The 21546-nt window shown below is 38.4% G+C and overlaps 5 protein-coding genes across 8 annotated transcripts; 4 read left to right on the forward strand and 1 right to left on the reverse strand.

Annotated features, from left to right (window-relative positions):
* Positions 1-955: 955 nt before the first annotated feature.
* Positions 956-5548, forward strand: LOC144027728 (D-serine dehydratase). Of its 4 annotated transcripts, none has more exons than XM_077535527.1 (10): positions 956-1175; positions 1395-1558; positions 1882-2011; positions 3096-3246; positions 3315-3495; positions 3630-3748; positions 3825-3951; positions 4115-4177; positions 4839-4944; positions 5035-5548. In XM_077535527.1, the coding sequence occupies exons 2-10, from the start codon at positions 1413-1415 to the stop codon at positions 5122-5124; spliced, it is 1113 nt and encodes a 370-aa protein (XP_077391653.1). In that variant the 5' UTR covers positions 956-1175; positions 1395-1412; the 3' UTR covers positions 5125-5548. The 4 variants fall into 4 exon arrangements, with proteins under 4 accessions (XP_077391653.1, XP_077391644.1, XP_077391634.1 ...); XM_077535518.1 differs by having other exon boundaries at positions 956-1103; XM_077535508.1 differs by having other exon boundaries at positions 974-1020.
* A 1899-nt stretch (positions 5549-7447) lies between these two features.
* Positions 7448-14743, forward strand: orc2 (origin recognition complex, subunit 2). Its single transcript, XM_077535547.1, has 15 exons — positions 7448-7787; positions 7867-8025; positions 8440-8523; positions 9320-9409; positions 9492-9523; positions 9608-9665; positions 10642-10955; positions 11028-11137; positions 11788-11920; positions 12010-12106; positions 12190-12336; positions 12410-12581; positions 12662-12723; positions 12815-12933; positions 14426-14743. Exons 1-15 carry the CDS (start codon positions 7718-7720, stop codon positions 14507-14509), a joined length of 1731 nt encoding a protein of 576 aa, XP_077391673.1. The 5' UTR covers positions 7448-7717; the 3' UTR covers positions 14510-14743.
* On the reverse strand, positions 14222-17010 carry cfap410 (cilia and flagella associated protein 410). Its single transcript, XM_077535593.1, has 7 exons — positions 16261-17010; positions 16161-16179; positions 16009-16055; positions 15682-15911; positions 15432-15582; positions 15267-15354; positions 14222-15184 (listed from the first exon to the last, which is right to left on the reverse strand). The coding sequence occupies exons 1-7, from the start codon at positions 16386-16388 to the stop codon at positions 15020-15022; spliced, it is 828 nt and encodes a 275-aa protein (XP_077391719.1). The 5' UTR covers positions 16389-17010; the 3' UTR covers positions 14222-15019.
* Positions 16597-18289, forward strand: rpl37a (ribosomal protein L37a). Its single transcript, XM_077535594.1, has 4 exons — positions 16597-16759; positions 17237-17365; positions 17458-17540; positions 18125-18289. The coding sequence occupies exons 1-4, from the start codon at positions 16757-16759 to the stop codon at positions 18186-18188; spliced, it is 279 nt and encodes a 92-aa protein (XP_077391720.1). The 5' UTR covers positions 16597-16756; the 3' UTR covers positions 18189-18289.
* Positions 18290-18443: 154 nt separating this feature from the next.
* Positions 18444-21534, forward strand: pecr (peroxisomal trans-2-enoyl-CoA reductase). The gene is made up of 8 exons (XM_077535592.1): positions 18444-19287; positions 19566-19699; positions 19783-19948; positions 20023-20104; positions 20426-20522; positions 20606-20716; positions 20836-20947; positions 21054-21534. The coding sequence occupies exons 1-8, from the start codon at positions 19176-19178 to the stop codon at positions 21134-21136; spliced, it is 897 nt and encodes a 298-aa protein (XP_077391718.1). The 5' UTR covers positions 18444-19175; the 3' UTR covers positions 21137-21534.
* The last annotated feature ends 12 nt before the right edge of the window (positions 21535-21546 follow it).

Raw genomic sequence — 21546 nt, forward strand, 5'->3', positions numbered from 1 at the left:
GTATATAACTTAAAAACAATTACTGTCATTTATACGCAGATTTGTGGACTAGCCCTAAATTACGGAGCTCAACTGTAATCATGTTGTTCCGAAAACTAACGCAAATGCAAATGGAACGCAACAACATTGCCGGTCTACGTTCCGGACGTGTTAAATCGACCTGTTTTGCATATAAATTGTCCCAGACTGCATTGCCTGGCACAGTTAAAGATGTTATAAGGACGTTAATCCTTGTCATACCTATTTGTGTTACCAGTAATTGAATTTGTGTCGTATTTAACCCGTCTATGTCGGTCTATTATTTAAAATAACAATACTACTACTACTAATAATAATAATAATAATAATAATAATAATAATAATTAAACAAGCCGTAACTTTAAGTTGCGTATAAAATAATGACATCCAGGACGATTCCCGGTACAAGTTGCATTGCTCATCTGAGGACTGCTTGTGAAATGAAAAATTTTATATATTTTGGTTTTCGTCGGCTGATTAATTAGTCCAACATTACAATATATATTTTTTGTAACTTTACAAAATCATCTCCCGGGCCTGATTAAAACCCTCTGCGGGCCTGATACGGCCCGCGGGCCGTATGTTTGACACCCCTGCTTTAGAAGATAATGTGTGGCCAATGGGGAGGCGTTTAACACACGCTGCAGACTCAACGTAAATTACAACAATGAAGACTGTAAATGGGAGCATAAGTAAAACGTTCGTCTTTAAATTAAAAGACAAATGTGGTAACTCCAGAATTAAAATAATTTATTTTTAATGCATCAAGAAATAAGTTGTTTTGAATTTTGATCATGTTTTTACGAACGCGATAGGCATATAAAGGTATTTCGTTCTCGTGTGTATGCCGTAGTTAGCGGCCGATCTTCTGCGCATGCGCGTCACCGATCGTGCAAGCTCACCGATAGTCTTGACAATCCCGACGATGAACACAGCGTTCTCGATTGAGGCTAGAAGGATTCACGTGACTATTTTGAAATGAGACCTAGCCCTCGACTCCTGGTAAAAGCTTCGACAGCTCGTTTGGCTAAAGTCCACTTCGTGTGTGCGTGACTGAATCAGTCGCAGGACTTCGAGTTAAAACGGTGGGTAAAAGTGAAAATGTAGCTACTACTTAGAGTAATATTATTTGCGCGTGCGCGTGAAGGTTGATTCAGGTATGTGTGCGTGTATAGCCTGAAAAACAAGTGGATAGAAAGTTTCAGTCAGGAAGTTTTTCATCTTATATTTTTATTATCCTAAATTCAGGTCAATTTAGCGTAAACTGACACAAATGTAATGAAAGTCCCAAAATCTAGGGATTCATTTTTGGCTAAGTATATGAACTGAAGCCAGTCATGCATTACATTTTAATTGAGTGTGTTGGGATCTTGTAGTGCTGCCAGGCTGCCACTATGGATGGGGAGCCCCTTTCAGCCCTGTGTACTCCTGCTCTGGTGGTCGATGTGGACAAAGTGAAGAAAAATGCCAAGAGGATGATTGAACGGTGTGAGAAGCTTGGAGTTCAGCTTCGCCCTCACATGAAGACCCACAAAACCCTGTACGAACACATACACAGATGGACAAAATTGTAGACACAGCACACAATGTTCGCTAAACATACAAACGTGGTAATTAATTAATTATCTGAAAGTGAAGAAATGAAATAAAATTATTGTAAAATACAATATAGTTGATGAAACTGGCCTGAAACTGACTATTTTTGAAGAGCTTTGATCAAAATCATATTGAATAGATGACAAACGAGCTGAACATGTACCAGCAATTTTGTTCATTGGTATGCCAGCTTAATCACAGTCACGTACGGACAGTGTAAGATGCTGACTAGTGTGTGGGTGTGTGTGTGTCTTTGCCACCAACTAGTGAGTGTGCTGACATAATGACAGGGGGTTCACGACGGTGCATTGTGGTTTCCACACTGGCAGAGGCCTATTTTTACGCCGACCATGGATTCGATGACATCCTCTATGCTTATTCTCTTCCTTTTGATAAGGTTCGTCCTCCTCTCTTCTAGCCATCTCCATTTTATACATTCTATTTCAGATCACTTTGCAGATTCAAAATTATATGCAGATTTTTATTTTTTTTATTTTTTTTTTGCGAGCAGGCATGTATTTGTCCATTTTTGAAATGTCCTTTTTGTCATGCATCTGTTAATGACGTGCGTGGTCCTTTGTGTCCCCTCAGTAGTGCTGATGAAAAACTGATCTATTACAAACCGCTAAACATTAGCTTTATAAGTAAATATGTAATATATAAACAAAGATAATGCTTAATATATGTATGAATAAATCATGTACTGTAATTGTATATGAGTAAATATGTACTGTTAACGGGGTCAAAGGTAGATTCTGTTGCAATTAATTGAAATTCAATTACAATTTCAATTATTACACTCCACAATTACAAAATCAGCATAATCGTAAAATAGATTATTAATAAAAAAAATTTGAGTTGTTTAAATTTATAGCTTGACTTGACTTCAATTTTAAAATGACTAATTTAATAAATGTTTCATCCAAAAGGAACTTGAATAATTATAGTGTTTCAAAGAATTTTATTTGTCTTAATTTTTATGTTTTGTTTTGTTTAAATGTTTAGACATTTTCGTGTTTTGTACCAAAAAATATCATCGTACTACACAGTGCACATGCTGCACTCCAACTTCCAAGTTTTTGCCAACATAAATAAATATATATTATTATAAATTCTGTTTGGTCCAAATGGAACTTACATAATTATATTGTTTCTCTTTTTTTAAAAATTAGTCTTAATATGTTTTTAAATGTTTAAATATTTTTCTTGTTTTGTAACAAAAAATAATCGTTTGAATAATCATTATTGTTGATTATTGTTTTTTTCCATAATCGATCAGCCCTACATATGGTATTGTACATTGGGATTGTAAAATAACAAAAGTTATAAAGTCCAATAATACAAATAATACATACATACATACAAATAGAGAGAACTAAATCTGCTAAGATCCCAGCATCCACTAGCATGTTTTCTAACAGATATTTTTTTCTCTCTTTATATCAGATAATCACACACCAATTCTGCTCATCTTTTGCCAGGTGGAGCGTTGCGCCATCTTATCAGAGAGACTGGAACTCTTTCAGGTTTTGCTCGACCATCCTGATGCTCTGGAGCTGCTCCAAAAGCGACCGCTGAAAGACGGGCGACGATGGCACGTCTGGATGAAACTAGACTGTGGCAACGGGAGAGGTGAGGAGGCAAAAATGCCAGGATAGGGCCCACACTACTGCATGTATAAACACATTCTTCCGCTGTAGCTGGCATCCTGCATTCGGAACCCGGGGCGCTCCGACTGGCACGGGCCATTGCTGAGACGGCAGGTGTGCAGCTAACAGGAGTGTACGCTCACTGTGGGAACACCTACAACTGCAAAGGAGTCTGGGAAATTCAGGCTGTCGCAAAGGAAACTACCAGCTTTACTCTGCAGTTCTTGGAAAAGTGAATGAACAACAATATGGATTTACAGCTATTCTCAATACACTTAAACTTTTTTTTGTTATTTTGGGAGAGTCTACAAATGAACTATATTAATTAAATGTATCTGATAATATGTAGTATTTATTTTCTGTCAGGTTAAAGGCTGTTGGCATCACCTGCAAGTCCAGCATTGGCTCCACGCCCTCCTGTAGTCACCCAGTCCAAGACATGGCAAAGCTTAGCGAGGTGCACCCAGGAAATTTTGTCTTCTATGGTATGTTCATGTACAATAGATGTTGCACCTGCAGCATGTGTAAATGTCGTTCCTAAATCGCATCGCTTGCGTCTAGATGTGCAGCAGTCTCTCATCGGCTCATGTGGTGTGGAAGATGTGGCTGTGCGGGTTTTGACAAGAGTCATAGGTCACTGTCCTCACAGGAACCAGATGCTGATTGACTGTGGATGGACTGGGTTAAGGTACAGCTTGGATCCAGGAACACATTCATACACAAGACATTTTAGTCTCACTCACTAGTATAGTAGATGAATACAGTTGTGAAGTTATTTTAAATGTAAATTCACACCTCTGCTTTTTGTTTGTTTTGTTTTTTTGTGTCCCGATTAATGCCCATCCCTCAAGTTTGGACGGGGCTGGGAAACTTCCAACAGGATATGCTGTGATCGAAGGGCATCCAAACCTCAAGTAATTTCATGTACAGAGTTCCCTCGTTTATCGTGGGTTCATCTTTTGCAGCCTCGCTGATTCGAGGATTTTTTACAGCGTGCTTTTTTTTTTCGTCTTTTTTTTTAAACAGCGTGCTTTTTGGTTTGGTTAATTTTTTTATTTTTGCACGGGCGTATCTCTCGAACCCTACGTCCGACTGGGGACATACGGGCACTCGCGGATTTGTCTCGACGAGACCTTTCCAACGATGTCTGTCCCGTCGACCCACGACATTGCATTCCAGTGATAGAAAATATATACTGTGCTGTATAATAAGTAAATTCAAAAAACAACATACTTTTAATGGAAAAAAAATGATTAAATGAAAAAAAACCAAATGATGAATGAAAAAGCATTCATAATAAACTAAAAATCGTACTAAAATGAAAAAACATATATTTTAAAAAAAATAAAATATATATATATATATATATACATATATAATTAACGGGATTTATTATTATTATTTATTCATTTATTTATTTATTTTTAATTAATGCTTATTACCATTACTATGGGTAGTTTTTGGAAAGTAACACCCGTGATAAATGAGAGAACACTGTATATAATGAAAGAATGTCTCATTTACAAATTTGAATGTAACTGATGAAAAGAAAAGAAAAACAAATCTTTCATGCAGACTGCTGTCCATGACTCAGGAGCATGGAAGAGTTGAGCCTATCTCGGGAAAACTGGATTACAGCATGTACCCTCTGGGTTCTCTGCTCACACTGATTCCATACCATGTTAGTGTTCTAGTGTGGGACTCTGTTTCCTTTCTTTGTCAGTTTTCATCTTGAGTGACTCGCTCTGTTTTTTTGTTTGTTTTTTTGCAGGCATGTGCAACAGCAATGATGCATCCTGTGTATCATGTGCACTTGGAGGGCATTCTTGTGGGCAAGTGGACACCAACACGTGGATGGTGAATAGATGGAAATAAGACTCCTGAAATATTTTATTAATAAGCAAATACACATACTAGTAGATACTGTCATTTTTGTTTAGTAACCAAGTAATTCAGGGATAGAATATGTGAAAATGAACATGGCTTTTGAACAGCTCTTTTCTGTCAATATCTTGTCAGTTTTTTATGTAAATATTAGCAGTATGTACTTTTAATTGTATGTAAAATATGATTACAGGCCACTTTCTATCTCAATGTCTAAACATTTGATCATATGCTTCAGGTATCGATTCTATTGGATATTAAGTTTAAGTTGATTATGGCGGCACCATATGGACAAAAGCGGTAATGTTATGCCTGAAGGAAGACCTCATTTCCCATGAGGACCAGTGCATTGTGTCGTTTTTTGTGTTCACGCCAGCAAGTAAAAGCCAAATCAATGTTGATCCTTGACTGTCCTTTTTGTCTGGGTAGCTTCCCTTTTTCTTTTGTTTCTTTTTTGTGTCCTCAGATAAAACTTCATTTTTTGTAGCTTTTGCCAGGAAAGTAATCATCGTGCGTTTACATTCAAATTGACTTCCGTCTTTGTAATGAATGGAATAAGGGGGACGTGACGTATGCCATAAAGCAGTCAGCATATTTGTAGTTTTTTTTTTTTTTTGTGTGTGGCAGTGTTCCTACTACCCTCCTCAAAGTTGCTTAGTGCCAATAAAAGTGATACAGACCCCCTCTGGCCATGGCAAAGGTACAATTGAACTAGTTTTAAGTCGATGTCTTGTTGGGAAAGTTAACAACAATGACACAAGAAGAGGCGAGATATTCCCCACCCATGGCCTTATTTAAGAGAATTTCTGGATGTTCAAGAATTATGCAAGATTGTTTTTTTCTCGATGCAAGCACGAGACAAGTTATTCCAGTCATTTTAGACCATTTCAAAATTTTCAGTACCCACACGATATGTTCAATAAACCGAATCTGCCAAATGACAGACTGGACTCTCTCCTTTCTGCCTTGTCCCGTTCTTTTATAATCGACAGTAGAAAAATGTGCCGGTAGGTTGGACCAAATACAGCCATTATGGTTACAGTGGAGCATTATCAGATTCGCTCACATCTAGCACGGTTAAAAAAAAAAATTAATTGACAAGTCTACTTGTCAAAGGCAGTGAATGAGTTCAATTTAGTATTTTGTGTGAATAGAAGTTGTTCCTTTTCTTTGTTCCAAGTTATCAGAACAATTGTATGTAATTGAGAATAAAAGTCAAATTTTACTTTTTAGTTTTGCAATTAACTACATTTCATGGTTTGTAACCCCCCACCCCCTCAAATATCTTTATTTCTACTGAGTACATACTGATTGATTAAAGCAGTGCTTGTAGAACTATTTTTATTTTATTTTTTAATACAGCAAGTCAAGTATCACCTCAAAAAAATGCTGAGCTCTCTAAGTACCATCACAATGACCAAGATAGTGCTCATCAAATATGAGGCAGAAATTTTTACCCATTAAAAGAATACCTGTGTTTATTATTGTAGCCACTGTAAAATTATGTAATGTTCTAAAATATTGGAAAAGGAAAAATATTCTTAACAATTCAGTTCAAATGTATCACATATAAGTTATAAGACAGTTTTCAAAGATTGTAAAAGCATTGTAAAGTACTGAAGTGAAATAACTGAACTCTGAGTGAAAATTAATATAGCCATCCATTAACTACCGCTTATCTGAGGTCAGGTCGCGGGGGCAGCAATTTCAGTAAAGATGCCCAGACTTCCTTCTCCCCAGCCACTTCATCCAGCATCTCCGAAGGGATCACAAGGTGCTCCAGTCACTCCAGCGTGTCCTGGGTCGTTCGGTGCCTCCTCCCCGTGGGACATGCCCGGAACACCTCACCAGGGAGGCGTCCAGGAGGCATCCGAACCAGATGCCCAAGCCACCTCAACTGCGCCCTCTCAACGTGGAGAAGCAGCGGCTCTACTCTGAGACCCTCCCGAATTTAAATGAATTTAAATTTACTTTTAATTTGTTATTGTCTTGTTTACCACTAGAGAAGTTAGTGTGTATAGTGTGGCCTAACATCACGCTTTGACAACCCTACTGGGATAGAAATATGTCATGTCACTATTTTGTCGTTAAAATGTATTTTAAAAATTAGAAACGGTTTATTTTCAGCGTGATTAAAAATATATCTTGTTTTTGGTTTGCCTGGAGTTTTACGTTCGCAAGCATGAAATTGGGTTTTTACGATTTCCATGCAGTTACGAATGCAGCACACCGGTGTGCATTCTGGGATATGTTGTTTTAATAAATTCTACATTCTCATTGGTCAAAATGGGAACTTTGACCTGTCACGTGGTTTAAAACTTCAGCGTGATGGCGCGGAAAGTTGTCATACACGCCGTTAACATGTTTTTTTTCCCTCCTTGTTGACATTTCTGTTAGTTTTAATTAATTCTTCGTGGTAGGTTCATCGTTGTTCAGCTACTCCTGTCAAAGACGTCCATCAACTGTTGCTCGTTTATGCTCATCGAGTGCCACTGTGTGCACGTCTGCATGTGTTGTGCTATAACGTGATCGACTTATCGTCACGTCTATAAAATTCTATTCCTGGCGTTATGAGTGTGTTGGAGGTGAAGTTCATCGGGGATGGAGATGTTCTGGAGCACATCGTGGACAAGCAGGAGGGTATGTGTGAGCTCTTGTTATTCAAAGGTCGATTTCGTCTGTTCCCGTTGTTGTGAGTGATGTGTTTGACGTTTTGAAGAGGTGCAAAGCAGTTCGGGGACTATTCAGAAGATGGTCACGTTCAAGAGCCCGATGGGACGGCGAGCCAGAGGCGATCCAGAAGTGAAGGAAGGAGATGAAAACGGCCTGCTTGATGAACAGAAATATGTTCAAGCTCTTTGTACAGAAAATGCTGAAGGTAAGGAGTGATGAAATTTAGTGGCAATTTTGAACAGTGAATACTATTTTTTTTCCATCCATCTATCCATTTTTCTTACACCGCTTAGCCCATTCAGTGTCACTGGAGCTCAAATTTATGCCACCTGACTTTGGGTGAGAGACAGGTTACACACTGGGCTGGATGCCAGCCTATTTCACACCTATCCGCACAATTTAGACTTTTCAACCATCTTAACACTGAATTTTGAACTATGAGCTGTGAGGCAGACATGCTAACTATTAGTTTAGTTTGCAGCCCTTATATACTCCATTACTGTATCAGTCAAATTTTGTGTGTATACAGAAACTATGGAAGTGACAGATTTGTATCATCCAGATTTAGTTTGGAGCCATGACCTTTACTTAAAATTTGTGTTTTTTTTTCTTGTTTAAGATGACGAGGGTATGTCCAGGGTTGCAGGATCGTCCATTTTCACTTTTCAGAAAACTAAACGGGGCCGAAGCATGACCCAGACTGGTAAGTCCATTCATTATTCCTCCATGATCACAGTTATGTTTGAAAAACATTTTAAATAAAAGTAATATTTGTGTTGCATAGGAAGTCTACTTTGCAAATATTTCTGTTTTTATAAGTTCACTTGAAGGCTTTGAAGCAAACAAAATATAACCACGTACTGTTTTTTTTTTTTCCTTCTGTACAAAGGGTTTTATTATACTATAAAAAAAAAAAATAGTCCCATTCTAAGATGGCACGCAACTGCTGAACGGCCAACGTACAAGAACACATTTTGTGTTGCCTATGTTTTCACAAAACTCAACTCGCTCACAGATTTTTCATATACTACCTTTTCCTGCATGACATTCATATTAATAGGCTGGCTTACTCACCACACTCAGTAGTAGCACAGTGAAACTTATTCCCCATGCCGCTGCATCCACTCTGTATCATAAGTGATCCCTCACAACAGCCGTTTGTCAAGTTAAACCATATATGCACATTTTTTTAATCCATCTTTTTGGAGTACACAAATTGAATTAAATACAATTTTAAAAAGTACAGTCTTGGCATTGGATGTGTTTCAGCGATCTCTACCATCTAGTGGTGAACACTGTTATTACAACTTAAAACAGATACAGTAAATTTTATTTTCAAATTTTAATGAACTAAGACCACTCTGTGTGGATGCACCTAATTATGCTTACTCCATCCATCACAAACAGGGTCATTGTCAAATGTTATACCCCATTAACATAAACTTAAATGCCGTTTATATTTTAAAAATATATTCTATACATGTGTTTGTAATACATAGCAAATGAGCTGGCACGAACTCCCGGCAAAAGTGTGAGCTTCAGCACAACTCCCAGCATCGAACCCTCTACTCCCACTCGGGCAGGTCGCAGTAAGTCCGGCATTTCCTCGCAATGTGAGTCATTATTATGGTTTTCCACATGTCCTTCAGTGCAATCTGTATCTCTGCGCAGACCGCAAAGGTGACAACCAAACACCACAGAGGGTGAGTCCTGCTCTCTTGTTTTCCTCTGCATTTCAAACACTGCTCACAAGTGGTACCATTTTACACTTGCTTTCTTTCTGACAGCGCAAAAGGGTGCAATTTGTCTCCACAACACCCCACAGGCTGAGAAAGAGAATGTCAAGTAAGTGCAATACTTGATACAGCAGGATAGTGACTTACGAGTGCTCTAGCTCGGTCGAATTAATTTTTAATTATTATTATTATTATTATTATTATTATTGTTATTACTATTATTACTTTTATGAATGAGGATCACAACTTGGGCCCGAACAATTAATCTTTTAAAATCTGCAAAAGTCAGCTTTTTTTTTTTTAATACATTACAACATTAAGACTTAGATAATGACATTCAAACCCCCCGCCCCCCCCCCCCCCCAAAAAAAATCTAAAATAATCAACCGATGTTTGCCAATTTTTCTCTCTGTTAAATAAATACTAAAGGACAGAGTATTGTAATGTTGTACCTGTAATTCACATCTTCAATGCAATTTTATTAATTATATATATACATTTTTTTTTTTTTTAATGTGGTATATTGGTATTTTCATTCTGCCCAAATCCATATTAATTGGGCCCCTATTCATAACATCTGGCCACTGTCAGTTCACGTTGGTTACCTTGCAGTGAAAGTATATGTTTTGTGCTTACGTGTTAGATTGAGAAAAAACAAAAAAAAACACAAAAAAAACTTTTTGAATAATTTTAATTTTTTGCTGGTATTTTTAAATATTTTTTTTTTCTAACATTCCCCAAAAGATGAGTGCCGAGAAGCTGATGATCTAATCGAAATAATGCATGAGCACTCACAATTTGAGCAAGGATGGTTAAAAATAAATAAAGAAATAAATATGAAGAAGGAAAAAGTACTGCTGAAATGAAGTTTGAAAAAAATGTTTAAAAATCAGTTTGTTTAAATTCTACTTTACAATGTTTTTTTGTTTTTTTTTAAAGAAAAAAAAACTTTGGAGTTTTTTGTGGGATGGAACAGATAAATGGTATTTCCATTAATTTCAGTGGGGAAAGTTAATTTCAGAGAGGAATACAAAGGTCTGTTGCTATGCATGAACTTCAATATGTAATCTTGATGTCATGTTCAGCGCCGAGCCTGCGATCAGACAGTGACAGTGAGTTTTCACCCTCCGACTCTGGGGAAGAAGAGGAAGAGGATGAAGTGATGGTGGCTGAAGAGCAGAAAGTAAAGAAAGATGACAGCGTGAAGAAGACCCCGAGGACACCGAGTAGAGGTTTATCAGCAGCACTCTACAAGACCCCCGCCAAAAAGAGCAAGAGCACTCCTGAACCCATCAACCAGCCCAGCATGGTTGAGGAATATTTTGAGGCCCACGGCAGCTCCAAAGTCTTAACGTCAGACCGCACACTTGACCGTTTACACACACCTAAATTAGATAGGGTACGTACGTATGTTGGATTTGCCATTTCCTCAATGCTATCCAAATATAGTAACTATTTACCTGCCTTACAGGAGACACTTAACCGGCTTTTAGAAGGAAACCCTTCCAGCTACATTCAAGAGATCCAGCACCTCCACAACAAACACAAAAAGCACTTTAGCAAATGGATGCTGCAGTTACAGTAAGTGAACTTGTTTTTATGGAGGACCAAAAATGCCAAAATAAAAATAAAGTGGGGGGGGAAACGCATATAAAAAATATATATATATATATGTATGTATGTATGTATATACATAAATTAAATTAATAAATTATTAAATAAACTAAATAAAAGTTAAATACAAAAATGAAAAGGACATTCAAAAAGTTAAACTAAAAAATCAAAATAAATGTGGACTGGAAATCAATACAAAAATAAACATGTAAATATAATTTAATGTTAATCATCTAAAAACTGCCCTCATATTTACCTTATGCTGGAGACGCTGTCAGCATGAAATGCATCATGAAATGTTATTCAAATGAGGGGGGTTTCTGCAGCATGAAATAAATGAGAGCAGAGCATTTTTATTTATTGACTGACATCTAATTGTATTTATATATTTATTTTCACATTTATTTAATTTTTTTGTATCCCTATATTTTGTATTTATTTTGATTTTTTGTTTTATTTCCATTTGTTTTTTTATTTTATTTTAATTGTGTTTTGTATTCGTTTTTATTTGTACACTTTTATTTTATTTTTATTTTTTTGGCATTTTTGTTCCTCCGTAGTCATTTCTGTGGTTCTTGCAATTTGACCTGAATGAAATGCTGAGTGCCTGTCTAAAGGTTGGGATTCAGTGTGCTGCTCTACGGTTTGGGCAGCAAGAAAGATCTGCTGGAAGAATTTCGCTTTTCTCACTTGTCTCAAGAGATTCACCTCGTGATTAATGGCTTCTTCCCTTCCATCACGCTGAAATGTGTGAGTATAAACTACAAAAAGAAATTAAACAGGAAACTGAGAATGATCATCTAAATAATAATCCTAACAGTAACATACTGTGTTTGTAGATCTTGAACTCTTTGACATGTGAGGTTCTTGAGCACCAGGGGAGTTTCCGAACACCGTCTGACCAAATCCAATACATCTCCCAAACTCTTAATGACAGTAAGTACATTTGTTTTCTCTGCTTTAATTTCACCAAAATGTTTGCAGTGTTTGTTAGAGTTTAAAGTGTATGCTGAACACAGGCCCAGATCTTCATATCTACATGTTGATCAATAATATTGACGGACCAATGTTGCGAGGAGAAAAGACCCAGAGTGCTTTGGGGCAGCTGGCATCCCTGCCCAACATTCACTTCGTGGCTACTATTGACCACATCAACGCTCCTCTTGGTTTGTTTTGAGCATTTGAGATTCTTTTTTTAACACGCTGTCAAGTTTGTCAATGTTTTCTACATATTCTCAGTGTGGGACCAGTTTAAGCAGAGTCAGTTTAACTGGTTGTGGTGGGAGTGTGTGACATTCAAGCACTACACCGAAGAGACGTCGTATGAAAACTCTCTGCTGGTGCAGCAAACGGGGGCTCTGGCGCTGTCTTCCCTTACACACGTTCTCCGCAGCTTGACCCCAAACGCGCGGTACCTTTTGCACCTCCATCATAGTTCTGTGTAAAACAATGTTTGAAGGCTATTAATTCTTTTTTTTTTTTTTTTTGTAGAGGAATTTTCAAACTGCTGGTGAAATTTCAGCTGGAAAACAAAGACAATCCTTCATACACAGGCACACGCTCATTGAATGTTTTGAAATTTTCTTTTTAGGATTTTTTGATAGTGTTTTTCTCTTCTTTTTTTTTTTTTTTTTTTCTGTGCAGGATTGTCATTCCAAGATTTTTACCAACGTTGCCGCGAGTCATTCTTGGTGAATTCTGACCTCACGCTGAGGACTCAACTGACAGAGTTCAGAGACCACAAACTGATACGAACACGCAAGGTAAACAAAGTCCTATGCTGTGAAAGTCCTGAAGTCCAACACGCACCGATGAGATGACATCAAGTGAATGGAGCTATTCCACAGTTTATTGTAATAGTTGCATCTTAAAATTTAAAGAGGAAGTCAACCCTAAAATATTTGTTTTTCACATTTAATAATTATATTTGCGCTATATGAATTAAGAATTAAAAACCACCTGTTTTAATCCATCTGAGGGAGTGACCATTTTGCCACTTGCTGTCGAGTGAAAATGATATCACAGTGCAGCTCACTTGTCCTGTGACATTCACAGGCTGAGCCGTTATTGCTCATTACCTGAACAACTGTGATGTCATTTTCACTCCACACAAGTGGCAAAATGGCTGCTATGTATGATCAATAATCAAAAACGGGTGGATGTTTGTGCTTAATTCATTATTCTTAGTCTACAATATTAATCAGAATGCCGTGTTTGGACTAGTGTGGGCGCGTAGAACATGTAAAGAATTTCTTGGAGGGTGAGAGGGTTGACTTTTCCTTTAACCTTCAGATAACGAAAGACACACTTTGATTTAGAAGGTCTCTTCTTTTATAATAATGCCAACATACTGTCACTTATGTTGCACAGAGTAGCCAGATGTTAGTCAAATGGTCATTGCTATGCTACCACTACACTGATCTGAATATATGTCTGGATAGCTGATAGCATATCCACACCCGTGCAAGCTGTTGAAGTCACAGGGCGGCCATATACATCTCGTAGGCAGTTAGTATAGGGCTGGGTGGCGGGTAGGGGAGTTTGTGGCGGCATAGTCACTATTTAAAAAAAAAAAAAAAAAAAAAAAAAAAAAGTTAAAAAAAAATAAGTTCTGTTGTTTAACAAATTTGAAACATCATAAATCATGCTGTTTCTACTACGTACTGTCTCAAATGTTCTCCAATTTCGATAATGTAAATGTATAGTATCGTATACCAGGAAACGTTTCTTGGGAGGAGCAATATGGCGGCTTCAAAAGTCGTGGCCTATCAGCTATCCAGTCATATATTCGGATCAGTGTGCCACTATTTAGTTATAAATTCAATTGTCATCGTCACTTCACCTCTTTGCCATCACCGCTACCATTTTGTAATGGCATCAGTACAAGAAAATGGCCAAGTTGTGCAGTTCAGGGCTGAGTCAGAGGATTATGGGTGCTGATCTCCTGGCCAGGAAAGAGAAATTGAACCGTTTTAATGCGATTTCATTCCCACATTTATTTTCTAAAAAAAACAAACAAAAAAAGTACCAACACTTTTTGGTCATGGGCATCCAATCAGTTAGCTTGTCAGCAACAGCTTGGCTTTAATATTATATTAGTCTAATTCAGAGGATAGTAATGCCGACCCACAAGTACAAGCTCGAAAGGCCTATGGTGGAGTTGATCATTTTGATGCTCACAGAGCTCAAATGTTTTTGCGTAACCATTTTCATTGAAGAGGCAAAGCAATTCATGTTGACTATTTAATTCTGCAGGGTGCAGATGGTGTGGAGTACCTGATGGTTGCCGTGAATGCAAGCACACTGTTGGACTACTTGGACAATGAAGAGGGTGACTGAGAAGACCACTATGAATTGGACTGATTTTTCCACTTAGCAAAAGAATTAGTTGACTAATATACTGGTTGTACATTCGGTCACCTAACTCGCAGTATTGATTTAATTCAGTCAAATTACTTATTACTGGTCAAATTGACTTCCTATATGCCCCATCCATACCTTGTCATTCATTGCTTTGAAGTATGTATGATGTGTGCTGAAAGCAACATGAATAAAATCAACATTCGAAGTGAATGCATTGCAATGCATATATTTATATTTAATTACAGAAATAGATTTACCTTTTCAAAAAACATACATTATTTTGATCTTGTAAGGCAGGCATTCAAGATACGACAAATGAAAGTCATTTGGTTAGTAGAGCACTGAGGGAGGATATTTGAAAGCGTAAACGCATGCAGCAGTGCAAAAGGGAGAAAGTGGGAGGAGTTATGATGACCCTGTTTGAAGTCACGAATGGTTAAGAGTAGCCTATGTAAGGCTTCGGACTCAATACATGCTGTCATTATTTCAGTGTTGGATGTCAGCAGATTGCGATTGTTGTGGATCTCGCAACGTTTCTAACGAGTCCAGTGTGAAAGTCTTGAGTCGGTTTTGCGTCTCCATGTGCACAATGCGGAGCTCCTCGTGATCCAAGTCCCTCAGAAGAAGCAGCACTGCATCAAGAGTGTGTGTCTACAATGACATTTTTAGGTTGATTAACAAATACCAAAGGACACCTTTTTTTTTTATTGGTGGTGTTAGAAAAGAAGAGTGCCTTTTTCATAGATGATCTGGTTGATTGAGAATGAAGAGAGGGGAACTTGTCTCTGGACAGTGTCTTCATCCTCAATTCTTTGACAGTACTGTATGCAAAAAAATCAAGAGTGGATTTCTTTCCTGGTTTAATTTTGTGTGTGGAATGACACCCTGCGGTGCTTACTTGGTTTGCCCCGTATCGTGGCCGAGAGACACATTCTCTTTCTCTGCATCAGTGACTCCATTGGTGGAAAGCTGCTGCTGAGCGGTGTTTGGTGGTGCACTGATCTCTTCGCCCTTCAAGCGTGCTAACGCAATTTCATCCTCTGTCACTGCTGTATATACCAACAGCGTGAACTTATACATGTGAAAACAGTTGTTTGTGATATTAGTTTAAAGTGGCTTAAAAAAAAAAAGTGTCTAGATGTACTGACCTTGGTTGTCCAGCTTCTGCAGCCCAGGTAGGCAGCGCAGGACTGTCAGCCGATACTGACTGGAATTCTCCCCGCAACAAGGGTTGTCAGCCAACCACAGTACTCGGAGACGGGTCATCGGGCGCAAATAACAGAGCTCCGACAGTGATGCAATCATGTTCCTTCTCAGGTAGAGTTCACACAGAGACAAGCATCCAGCCAGAGGTGCGAGGGATGAGATGCTGTTGACACTGGACAGGGACCAATGAGTCATTTGATATTAGAAACCCATGTGGTGTGTAATTGAGAATGAGGTTGTGTTGGGTCACGAAAATTGATGTAACCAACCTTAGTGTTAGCACTTCAATATTTGGCATTTGAGATAGAATAGAAACCTGAGGGAAATGGCATAATGGCATTGTAAGGCAATGTATCATAAGAGTTTTGAAGCAGAAGGCCAAAGGACTAAATCTGCGGCAGAATGAGGCGTTTGTACTCACATCAGACAGTTTGCATCCCCTGAAGAATAAAGGTAAGCTTATTTTAGCAAACAAAGACAAACATCTGCGCTATCATGTTATGTCAAATTTGACCACTCACCAGCAGTTCAATTTCCTCACGCTCTGTAAGTCGGGGGCCTTTGCCTCGGTGAGAACCTGCTTACGTGTTAGCTTCATCATCATAGTCAGATTTAGCCGCATATGTCGTGGATGAAGAACACCTCCCATTAACAAAAATAGTCTATTAATAAGAAACGGACGCGTCGTAAGACAAACATTTTGTCAGCAGGAGGGAGGCTAACCTCCTCAGTCCAAGCATGCGCATAAATACTTAGCGTCCTTAGTTACAGACTAACAAAACATTTACGATGTTTGAATGAGTTGAAATATTGGTTAAAACATCTCGAATAAAATGCAGCCATGTAAGCCTGTCAGCAAATGCATTTTTTAAAAACGAAATCTACGGTGTGTATTTTGCACAGCCTTAAAAAAAGGGGGAAAAAACTCGCATTCCCATAATGCTGCACAATCAGCCTTAGTAAATCGCGCATGCGCGCTACGTACTTCCTCTTTGGATCTACGTCTCTACTGAAACGATGGTGAGCCGAAGTTTTCCTTTTCAAATCCACGTCAATCTAAAGTTTTCCGGAATCAATATCACGTAACAATATAGCCGAAAGCTCCCAGACAATCTAAGCCGCAATATCTCATGCTAAGTTCAGTCCCTCAAGTACACTGTTGGCAGATAAACGATGCTTTCATGTCTTGTGTTACAAATGGCTGCCTCTATGTAAGACCTCCACAGTGGCCGGCTAGTAGGCCACACTGCTTAGCGTTATGGTTAGTTCTATGTGCAGTCTGAGTACAATGTGCGTGCATATATAAAGTAATTTTTTGTTGCATAAGAATAAAAAAAATATGTACCCGATGTCTAAACGACGGCGCTGTTAGTGTTTAAAAATAGGGTTAGCGAATGTGTATTCGATGTACGGTAGTTGCCATTTCAGTATGTTTAACATGAATGTCAATTTGCAAAATTCATGACATTTATGAATGTGTTGTGTATTTCTCCTTAGGCCAAGCGCACCAAGAAGGTGGGGATTGTTGGTAAATATGGCACGCGTTATGGCGCATCGCTGAGGAAGATGGTGAAGAAAATTGAAATATCCCAACACGCTAAATACACCTGCTCATTCTGTGGAAAGGTAAGGTGTGAGGTTTTGCAAGTGGCTGGATAATGGACTGTCTTTGGTTTGATTATAATGTGTTTTCCCTTCTCTCAATATGCTTCGTGAAGACCAAGATGAAGAGGAGGGCTGTGGGTATCTGGCACTGCGGATCCTGCATGAAAACAGTGGCTGGAGGAGCCTGGACTTACAAGTAAGTTGATTTGCAACTAATGAAATGCGCTCATGTACAGACATGAATATTGAACAGTCACTTTTTTACATTCTAAGTGATGCCCTGGTAATGTCACTGAACACAGACTTCTATCTCACATTTGGCTTCTCACATCTCAGCAAGACGCCCCTGACATTGTCTTCACATAAATCAAGCTATGATTTTATAGATGATCCACTACTTTCTTGAATTAATACCCTTTTCGTGTGATTTTGACATGTGTGAGCATCTATGCAAGCAAAAATCCACCCAAATAGTTGAATGATGGTTTAGTTAGTCAATGGTATGCTATGTTTACAATTATGCATTTGATAAGAACTCATCACTGTGTATCCTGAAATAAAAAATGGGCAGAAATTGACATTTGTTAAAGTTTCATATTATATATTCAAATGTAATCTGAAACTGACAATGACCGTCTTTTTGACATTAAAAGTAATCAAAGATTCTCATCTTTAATTCATTGTCAATGTGATGGACACAAATTTTCTGACTCCAAGAGTTAAATGCATTGTCCCAAATATAAGTAAAATGAGAAATGTTTTTTGTTGCCCCCTCCACAGCACAACTTCAGCTGTCACAGTCAAGTCAGCGATCAGGAGGCTGAAGGAGTTGAAGGACCAGTAAACTAGTGAGATGTTCACTGGAGGATTTGGGACTTTGTTTTCATAAATGAACCAACCTGGACTTGGCCTCAACATCCAACAATAAAGCTGTCTGGAGTGGAATTCTGTGTCAATGATCATCTTTTTCATTCTCAATTAAATCAAAATGTGCTCACATCCACGAGGACTTGTCACCTAAGCACCAATGAAGGCAAACATTAAGACTCAGACCCTGTCCACATTGAAACTTGTTTGTGTATGCCTGCAAAGGTTTTTTTTTTTTTTTTCATTTTATTATTATTATTATTATTAATCATTTCTATGGTTCGTCTGCACAGAACCCCTATTTTGGATTCCAAGATGTGATGAACTTTTTTTTTTTTAAAGTGGGACCCAGACTGAATAATTTAGAAAATGTTGCCCTTGGGGTTCCAGGTGAACAACACATCTTTCCTGAGATGACGCAGTAGCCCCAGTTCTCGTGTGACTATATATCCATCGTAACTATGACTATACATCTATCTTGCAAGACAAATAGTAAATCTGTTTCATGTTTTTGCCAGCCCCACTATTATATGTTGGCATCGCATGGGCTTCCAATTCTATTTTTGGTCACTTGTGGATAATTTTTTTTTTGAATAACACCAGTAATTTGGCATCTAAGTTTGTTCAGTCTATAAATTTTCTCGGTGCAGAGGGTCAGTGAATTAGCATTTATTTTGAGCAGGATAACATGTTAAAGGGTCACTCGAAGTGTCTAGCATGATTCCATGTTTATAAACATTTTCCATTGTCAACACATTGCAAGATATAACTCAGTCCGGGTTGATTGGCAGAATTTTGTAAGTGGGAGTTTTATATATATATACTGTTCTTTTAAAAACGGCACACAAAAATAAGCTGCTTACAAAAGTCCTACTGCTGGTCAGCGAAAAAGTGCTAAGTGATTGTAGTACTGCTACACTTAGCAGGTGGCGCAGGTAGACCACTAGTGAAACAAGAAATAAACATGGCGGCGCACAGTGTCTTTCGTCCGGGTTTGTTCAACCACAAAGTTGCAATAGTGACCGGTGGAGCGACTGGCATCGGGAAAGCAATATCGATTGAGCTTGTGGAATTGGGTGAGTCATCTGGTTTTGTCTATTATTTTTCTTCCGGTTGTCCAGCTCCTTACCAGAAACCTTGGTGGACTTTGAACCACAGAAACTTGCTCTGTCCAGTAAATACTGGACACTTTCGCCGCCATGATTTTAAGGAGCATACATTTAAGCATAGTGTAACATTATTTTAGTATTAACTTGTTCAAGATGGCCTGATGGTACAAGCAAATCTGAATATTCGAGATCACAGATGACTTAATAGAATTGTAATTGGTCATCCCGCCCAAACTTGTCAACAGGTTGCAGTGTGGTGATTTCCAGCAGAAAAACAGAGAGATTGGAGGAGGCCGCCCAGCAGATGAGACAAAAAATTCCACCTTCCAGCCCCGCATGTGTCACTCCTCTACCTTGCAACATCCGCAATGAGGATGAGGTGCACACTCCTTCAACCTTAGAGACAGCCATCTGATTAAGTTGAAATTAGCAATGCAGTGTACTTGTATACATCCACTCCAGGTGAAGGCTCTTGTGTCTTCAGTGCTGAGGCAATATGGCCGCATAGACTTTTTGGTGAACAACGGTGGCGGTCAATTCAGCAGTCCGGTAGAGAACATGTCTTCTAAAGGATGGAAAGCTGTGATCGACACAAACTTGACCGGCACCTTTCACTGTTGCAAGGAGGGTGAGGCATTTACTCATATTTACACTCCATGTTTTATGATAATATATGACTGAGCTCATGATTGCACTGCACAGTATACACTTCATGGATGAAACAACATGGAGGTGTGATTGTTAACATCATTGCTGACATGTGGAAAGGCTTTCCGGGCATGGCGTAAGTAGTCACACTTGAAATGTAGACCAGTCTAAAACACCAATAAAGCCATTAACTGTGTTCAGAATCACTCCTCTCATCCACTACATAGTGAGTTCACCATTTTGTAGTGCTGTTCAAATGTACAGTGAGCATACTGTAGGTCATACTTAAACAAACGACAGTCCATTTTTAGACACAATGCCACACACTAAAAGTAAAATTTGATTTGACTATTAATGATAGCAATACCGTATGTGGTCCTCTAGTAATGTAAACAGTTCTATATATTGAAGAGGGAGGGTTGAATAATTCCGAACACAGCCATTGTCTCGCTGACAGCCACACAGGTGCGGCCAGGTCAGCAGTGGATAATTTAACAAAGAGCCTGGCTGTTGAGTGGGCTGCCTCAGGCATCCGGGTCAACGCTGTTGCACCGGTATGCACAACTCTGGTGTTGTTATAATTACCACAAATATTTGATATTATGGTTGCTTCATGCTCGTATTCGTTTGGATGCAGGGTACAATTTTCTCTAAAACAGCAATGGAGAACTACAAGGAGTTTGGACCAACACTTTTCAAGATGTCAATCCCTTTTAGTCCTGCAAAGAGACTAGGGGTACCAGAAGAGGTGTGATTTGTGGCCATAATACAGATATGATACCATATATCACACACGATGCTTATATATTATATACAGTGTCCTGCCACTATTTATTTATGTATTTATTTATTTATTTTTGTGGTCAGATCTCCTCTGCAGTTTGTTTCCTGCTCTCTCCTGCCGCCTCCTACATCACTGGAGCCACACTGAGGGTTGATGCAGGGCAGAGTCTGTACCACTCTATGTGGGAAATACCCAGTATGTTGAATTTGGTTGCAGCATGCTTCCATGCTGGTTGTTGCCCTATATACGAATTGTGTACTGTTTTACAGTACTTTAATGTACTCTTTGTGTGCGTGTCTAGATCATAGTGCATGGCCCGAAGGTCCCGAGGGGGAGAACCTGGATGCACTAAAGGACCTACTTAATCCCAAAAGCAAGCTCTGATTCAATTGTCCCACGATGATACCACAAAAACCGTTTGTCATTATAATGGTGGTTGATTTGGACAAGACACGGATATGCTGTGAATATAAAATTGTGGTGTTTCTAGTAATATACTGGAAGCACTGAATGTGAATAACTAATTATTTGTGAAGATTGCTATGATAATGTGCATGTTATACATGTTAATTGTCATTACTGTTTGTGTTTCTACATGATAATTTGTGCCTGGAATATTAATAATTCAGAGGTATTAAACATGTGATCAGCACTCTATTAATGCTATAATACAGGATATAAATTACTTTCAATGTGTTTGTGAGACGTTGCTTTGACACTCGCCAGTGCATTAAATATTTTACGAAATAAACAAATATACGCATAATCAAAAATGACATTGTCGTTTGATTGTT

Source organism: Festucalex cinctus, chromosome 1 (genome assembly GCF_051991245.1).
Source record: "Festucalex cinctus isolate MCC-2025b chromosome 1, RoL_Fcin_1.0, whole genome shotgun sequence".
Lineage (NCBI taxonomy): Eukaryota > Metazoa > Chordata > Actinopteri > Syngnathiformes > Syngnathidae > Festucalex > Festucalex cinctus.